The sequence below is a fragment of the Pteropus vampyrus genome, unplaced genomic scaffold (genome assembly GCF_000151845.1).
Source record: "Pteropus vampyrus isolate Shadow unplaced genomic scaffold, Pvam_2.0 Scaffold144, whole genome shotgun sequence".
NCBI lineage: Eukaryota > Metazoa > Chordata > Mammalia > Chiroptera > Pteropodidae > Pteropus > Pteropus vampyrus.
This window is the reverse complement of record NW_011888925.1, coordinates 3,558,369-3,565,671: the sequence shown is the minus strand read 5'-3', so window position 1 is coordinate 3,565,671 and position 7,303 is coordinate 3,558,369. Positions and strand designations below refer to the sequence as shown.

Sequence of the window (7,303 nt, the reverse complement as noted above, 5' to 3'; positions counted from 1 at the left end):
CCACGGGGACATAAGTGGGCAGGACTTGAGAACAAGTTGAATGTGGAGGTAAGGAACAGGCACGAACCGCCCGTGGGCAATTCTAGGCCCCTAACTCCCTACATCTGCAATCACAGATTGAAGGGAGCTCAGCCCACTCCTTCCTCTGCCTTCCCTCTTCTCTGTCTGCTCTTCCATGCTGCTCCAGGGGGCTCCCAGGGGACCAGGCACGGGGCTGAGCGTGTGCGTGTGTGCGGGGACAGATCTCAATCCCTATTTTCTGTGTGTAAGATACAGAACTACAGAACTTTCCTTTTCTCTGACTCAATTCCATCTGTTTCCATTGATAAAAATTTGGAATCCCTGGCCCTTATTTCAGCAGGACGAATCTGGCACCTGATGCTGTCTGTTCACACAGGTCCCTGTTGAGATGGTTTAACTGGACCTCTACCCTGAGAAAGCCTCTGCCTGGTCAGCCTTTCCCTCCAGGGCTGGTGGCTTCTCTGCTCTCATTCACGCTTTCTCTCTCGCTCTCTCTCTCTCTCTCTCTCTCTCTCTTACTCTTATAGGAGCCTTTCAGGGACACAAGGACACAGGCATTTCTTCCAAGCCTTCAGTGGTCACTACACAGCTGGTCTTTCCCCAGGGCCTTGCTGCCTCCTAGGGGAATGAGATTAGCCACCCACTGAACCCTGGCCTTAACCACTTTTCTGAGATCCATTCACCCACCTGAGAAGCGGGCTACAGGCCTTCTCATCTGGGACCTCTTACATCTCCTCTCATCAGTCCACATCCATCTTTCCGCTTTCTCCTTGTAGCCAGTGACTCTTCATACTGTGTACATTAGGGGTCTACAAACTCCCTAAAAGCGAACATTTCATCCAGGTTTTTCCATTTTCTGCAGGGTATAGGCTCAGTTTTAACTTGATTTCGACTTCTTTACTTTCTTTTTCTCAAACATTTCTCCTGCAGCTTCTGAGATGCTTCGCTCTCCTGGTCTTCCTCCTAACTCCTGACTCCGTGGCTGCTCCTTGGTTTTCTTTGCTCACTCTTTCCTCTCTTCTCTTCACTCGTTAAATGCTGAGTTCTCTTCTCCCCACCCCGGGGGCAACAACCTCAGTCCTGGCCCTGGCCTCAAGGACTGTCAATTTCTATGCTACAGACAGCAGCCTTTCTGTCAGCAGCTCAGGCTTCACTCCCAAACCAGACCCTGTAGTTGAGTGTCACATAGACACCACCTGTCATGTGCTGGTCTCAGCCTATAGATAACCAATGTTGCAGTTGGCCTGGCCCTTGTGGTTCTTATTATGATTGCAAGCTGTCCTCAGCAATAACCACCAGGGAACTTTGAAAATAAAAAAAAAGTTTATTACTCATAGATCATGGCGATTGCATGGTGCACGCGGGGCCATACAGCCAGGTCACCAACGGGTGGCAGGGGAGCACATTAGTTCAGGCCTGGGATCCTGCTTTTATTGGGGTTGAGGGGCTAGAGTTTCATGGGCTCACTCTTTATTGGTGAATTTATAACATAAGAACTGGAATTTAAAGCATGGGATGAGAAAAAACAAGTAGTCCTAATGGTCAGTTGTTGAAACTAACTGAAATCTCTAAAACAAAGGATCCCCGGGGTGGAGGAGTGGGGCAGACTGGCTCTTTATCTAGTAGCTGGCGATGTGTTTATTCCAGATAGCCATCTTTGAAGTGGATGCCTCAGCAATCAGAGCTTAAGTCAGGCATTTACTGTTACAAAAAAGAAAAACCAACATTCAGGGCTTACATTACACCTCCAAACCCAACTCATCATCTTCCACATAAACCTACAGCTCCCATGTCTCAACACGAAAAGTAAAAGGCTTTATCATTTATTTTCCCAAACTTTCCATGCCAGAATCCTGAGCATTACCCTTGGTGCCTCTTTTCCCTCCCCTAACAAATTACCCATCAAGCACTAAGTTCAGTTGATTGTCAGAGCAGCCTAGGGATTGGTTAAGAGCATGGACCCTAGAGTCAAAAGGTCTGGGCTCAAATCCTGACTCTGCCACTTTCTAGCAGTGTAAGTTTGGACAAATGACTTAGTCTCTCTGTGCTTCAATTTTTCTCATCTCTAAAGTGGAGATAACAATAGCACCTATACCTCCCAGGATTGTAATAAGGTTTCATTGGGTTACTATTCATGAAGATGAACACAGTTCATACTGCACAAGCATCTGCTGACTAAAATAAATTTTATCTTCTAAGTATCTCTTGAATTCGTCCCAAACCACCATTATCTCTCCACCATCTTCCTGCCCTGGCCTAATGGGTCTCCCTGCATCCACCCTTGCCCTCCTCCAATTCCTCTATATACCCAAGCCAGAGTCACCTTTTCAAAATGCAAATATGATGCAAAGACTCTTCGAGGCTTCCTGCTGTATAGCCCACACTCCTTAACAGGGCTGTCAAGGCCTGTGTGATCTGGCCCTGCTCACCTGTCCAGCTTCATTTTCACTACTGAATGCTCTGACCTCGCACATTTCCAAAGGTAGGCTAGGGAGTTACTTCCTTATAGTCCTTAAGAGCCAGAATGATCAAAACTGTCCTTTCGTTGTCAGGAAGTGGAAACTGCACCCAATGGAGCCTGGTTTGTCCCAGGCTGCATTCTTGGCTCCCTGAGCACCTGCCATGTCCATCTGTTTCCTCATTCCTTCAATCAGAAAAGATTTATGTATTTGTTTGCAAATAAATTTGTAAATAAAGGTTGGGCAGTGTGGAGGACTCAGAGATACATCATACCAGCCTGGCTTGTTCTGGGCCAGACCCTCTTCTAAGCACTTTACCTGAATCAACTAATTTCCTGTGAGGCAGGAACTATTATTAGCCCCAGAGAAGTTGATTATCGATCCAAGGACTTACAGTTAGTAAATCAGAGGGCCAGCTTGGTTCCAGAGTCTTCATTAAGGGGAATGAGGTTGAGCGTTATAGAGGAACTTGATGGACTTTAGAAGCAGAAACAGTCACATTTCATTAATGGGAGTTTAACACAAATTCATTATTTAAAAAGACTGTTTACAATGTGGTTTTACATGGATTATCTCCTCTTACTAAATGAGACAATATAGTCATAAATGCCCTCCAAGGTCTAGAATCAGACAACCCCAATATTTGCTTCCCAGCCCTGTCACACAAAGGATAGGTGTTTTTAGCCCCCTTTTTGTGCCTTAACATTCTCATTTGTTAAAGGCGTATAATGAAACATGTCATTGTGAGAATTAAATGACACAGTGACTTTAGCATAGTGCTTGGCATGTAGCAAGTGCTCGAAAAAAGTTAAATGATGTCCAGTAATGATATATTGCCTTATTTTACGGACACAGATGATGTATACAAACATGTTATGGGCCTGTTAAGCCTCACAATGGCTCAGTGAAGATCTTGTCTTCATTATACAGTTCACACCTGACTAGGCGCCAGGTATCGTTCTAAAGCACTTTGCAAACTCAGTCCTTACAACAATCCCTAGGAGTAGGTGCTACATATTCTAATGCTTACTGTACAGGGGCAGAAACTAAGCATAAATTAACTTGATCAAGTTCACAGACAGCAAGAGGAACAACCGGGCAGTTTGCTTACAGAGTCTGTACCCTTAACCATACCTCTTTTCAACAGCAAGCGAGGAAACAAGATCAGAGTGTAAAGCGATTCCCACACCTAAGAACCAGCTCTAGGTTTATTTCAAACGCAAAGATAATCACCATGACCAGCAGATAGCGCCCTCGCGCACAGTAATCCGCATGATTTGCCTAAGTGGTCGAAACTGCTACACCCACAATGCTGTGCGGGCATTAAGGCCCTCCTCCTTCAGCTTAGCTGTCCAAAGTAGTGCCTGTGTGCTCTCCAGAAGGAATGTGTGTACCCGAGCCGTTTGGGCTCTTCCCCTATCTTCACATGGCAAAGTAAAAGTTTTTAAGTTCTTTTATCATCCTCCTTGTCTTACAAGTTGAAGAGCGAAAGGACTAAAACAACGGTGCTCTTTGTTGGTTTCACCTGCCCTCATCTAAGGACCCTTGACCTCTGACCCAAGATGGCGGCGCCCGGAGTCATGTCTCTTGCAGTCGCCCTGAGGTGAACTGAGTCCATGAGTCCCGCGTCATGTCGAAGATAAGCCGAGCCACTCGGGTCGTCAGGAAGCCCGAGGCCGGTGGCGTGATCCGGACCATCGTGCGGGCGGGCCAGGCCATGTCCGGGCCCCCACTAGGCCCCATCCTGGGTCAGGTACAGCCGCGACCGGAGCCCGGTGTGGGAGGCGCGGGAGAGTGGGAGCTAGTACCCGGGTGGAGGGTGCGGGCTCTGGAGCCGGGGAGGCCTCGGTTCCAAGTGCTGCTCTGCTACTCACACGCTTAATGTCCTTGAGTTAGTTACATAGCCTTTTGGAGGCTCGGCTGCCTGAGTCCTTCTTCAACAAACCGTTGTGAGGACAGAAAGGGATGATGCATGCAAATCATCTGGCACATGAAGTGGTAGTTGCCTCTGGGTAGGGAAAAGAGGATGGGAAGATAGAGAAGTGGAAACGCAGGAGGGAACGGACGGAGCCTCCTGGGTGGTGGGAAGCCGTCCCTTCCCCGCTGCACTAAGCCTTATGCTTCCCTCGCAGCGAGGTGTTTCCATCAACCAGTTCTGCAAGGAGTTCAACGAGAAGACAAAGGACATCAAAGAAGGCATTCCTTTGCCTACCAAGATCTTCGTGAAGGTACAGAGTCGGAACTCTGATTCGCAGTTGGTTTTTCCACCGCCTGCCCACCCTCCTTCCCCACCGCCTGCCCACCCTCCTTCCCCACATCCCACCAAGTCTTGGAGTTGGTCGCCTGGGGTCGCTACCCTGCTCCTAACTTGGGGCAAGACTCTTCCTATGACTGGGCCTCACTTTCCCCATTCACATGTTGGGGACTGGGCTACAACTTTTCTGAGCCTCCTCTGCCATATTGCAGTTCTTCCTTTTATCCCTCTGTTTCACTGGGACTTCCTGAGCAGAGTTGGGCCTAGAATAGAGGTGACAGGGCTGTTTGCTGCAGATTTATTTTTCTTTTGGTGTTGTGGTCTATTGGAAGGACATCATTGGAAGGTGAGTCAAGGGAAGAGGGGTCAGGAGGTTAGAAGCATCCCTGGGTTGAAGTAGCAGGGGTTGAGAGAGGCAGGAAGAGTTAGTCTCATATTTCTTTTTTCCATTAAGCCTGACAGGACGTTTGAAATCAAGATCGGACAACCCACTGTTTCCTACTTCCTGAAGGCAGCTGCTGGGATTGAGAAGGGGGCCCGGCAGACAGGTAAGGGTCAAGATAGGCACTTGGGATTCCGCGGACTCTGGAAGGCAGCAGTGACACCTGAAGGGCTACTTGCTTCTTTTTTTCCAGGGAAGGAGGTGGCAGGCCTGGTGACTTTGAAGCACATTTATGAGATCGCTCGTGTTAAAGCTCAGGACGATGCCTTTGCCCTGCAGGACGTGCCCCTGTCCTCTGTTGTCCGCTCCATAATTGGCTCTGCCCGTTCCCTGGGCATTCGTGTGGTGAAGGAGTGAGTGTTCTGGGAGGGCCTGGAGAGGTTTTTCACTCTGGGACAAAGCTGAGAGGGCTTATTAGCAGAGAGTCAACTTCTGAGTCAAAGGATCTTAGAATCTTGGGAGTGGGGAGCCCCAGTCATTGATTTGGAATACTCTTATTGAGTCCTGTTAGGTTTTAGACGTCGTTTTGGTTATTAGATAAAGCTAGGAATGAGATCTCCATGCTCGGCCCTTCTGTGGAGCTCACAGCCCAGAGGTGGGGGCAGATCCATAAATGGAACATTAGACTGCCAGGCAGGCATTGTTGATGACAGGAACTACAGGTGTCTTGAGAACAGAGTGTAGAACTGACTTTGCCTGGTGGGTCTATCAGGACTTTGTAAGGGAGGCGACATCTAAGCAGAGAACTGGAAAAGGAAGTCAAGGACTGTGGGCAAGCGTTGCAAGAAGTGGGAAGATTCCTGTGAAGAACAGAAGGTGAAAGAGAGAAGCAAAGAAGTTCACTGGGATCTGGTACATAGTAGTAGTGGCAGCGTGGGAAATAGTATGAGAGAGGCAAGGCAAACAGGGACCAGTTTCCCAAAAGGCCCTTTCCAGCTGTCTCAAGTTCAGACTGGATCCCACTGCCAACAGGGGTCTCCCTCGTGGGGCTTCAGATGACCTCAGGAATTGTTTCTTTGAGGTGAGATGTTGGGTAGAGGGCTCTGGCCCAGACAGTAGCAGGGGCAATACTCAGTCTCTTCCTGGCCTCTTGCTGCTGGTGTCATACCCGCATCCAGCTGACAGTCGATTGTCTCCTGAGAGCAGTGGGGTTAAGCAGGGCATAGGAATAGGCTTTACTCTTCTCAAATCTTTACTTTTCCTGGGAGGACTGAGATAAATCTGATCCCTTCTCAGGGGGAGTCACACGTGCACAGCCCTATGACTTCATTGTATGACGTGTTTTGGGGCACAGAGGAAGGGCCAGTGAATCTGGACTGGGCTATAGCTGAGGCCTCAGAGGACCAGCAGGGCGTTAAGAAGGGAATAAAGGCAGAAGCGGTGGGGGTGGCGGGGTGGCATTCCTGGCAGAGGCAACAGATGAACAAAGGTATGGAGCTGGGAAGTCCAGGAGGGGAGAAAAGGTTCTGAGACAGAGAGGCACTTGAAACCTCCCCACTGACGACTGGCCACTCACTTACCGTCTCTCTTTCTGCACCTTCAGCCTCAGTTCAGAAGAGCTGGCAGCTTTCCAGAAGGAGCGAGCCATATTCTTAGCTGCTCAGAAAGAGGCGGATTTGGCAGCTAAGGCAGAAGCTGCCAAGAAGTGACTCCTGTCCCGCACACTCCAGGATTTTGAAGGGAGCAGCTGGGAAGGGGGCCTGTGGGAAGACTGTGCCAAAGGGGAGGAGAGGAGGCGACACCAACCTCATTATTATTTCCCTGACTTTAGATTATGTATTTTTACATGTATGGCTGTATCAAGGGATCAAGCCTAAATAAATATCATTTGTCACCCAGTCTCAACTTCTGTCTTGGGACCTCAATAGAAAGGGACCAGTACTGATAGTAGCCACCATGACAGATATTAGCTGCCCTAGGAAGTAGGACTCCATGCTGCTTCTCAGACATGTGATCCGAGGGTCAGCTGAGCAGAGCAACTTGCCCAGGTTCTAAATTCGTAACCAAGTCCTTAGCCGTTTGCGCGTGCGCGTGCGCGCACACACACACACACACAATCTTGTGATGAACAGCATTTGCAAAACAGTTTTTGGGTGGCATATATATCAGGCACTAGGCTCAGTGTTT

At 48.8% G+C, this 7,303-nt stretch overlaps 1 protein-coding gene across 1 annotated transcript; it reads left to right on the top strand.

The window, feature by feature from the left end:
- Positions 1-4,020: 4,020 nt before the first annotated feature.
- MRPL11 (mitochondrial ribosomal protein L11) lies at positions 4,021-7,021 on the top strand. The gene is made up of 5 exons (XM_011368915.2): positions 4,021-4,233; positions 4,613-4,708; positions 5,189-5,282; positions 5,370-5,529; positions 6,720-7,021. Exons 1-5 carry the CDS (start codon positions 4,111-4,113, stop codon positions 6,823-6,825), a joined length of 579 nt encoding a protein of 192 aa, XP_011367217.1. The 5' UTR covers positions 4,021-4,110; the 3' UTR covers positions 6,826-7,021.
- Positions 7,022-7,303: the final 282 nt, after the last annotated feature.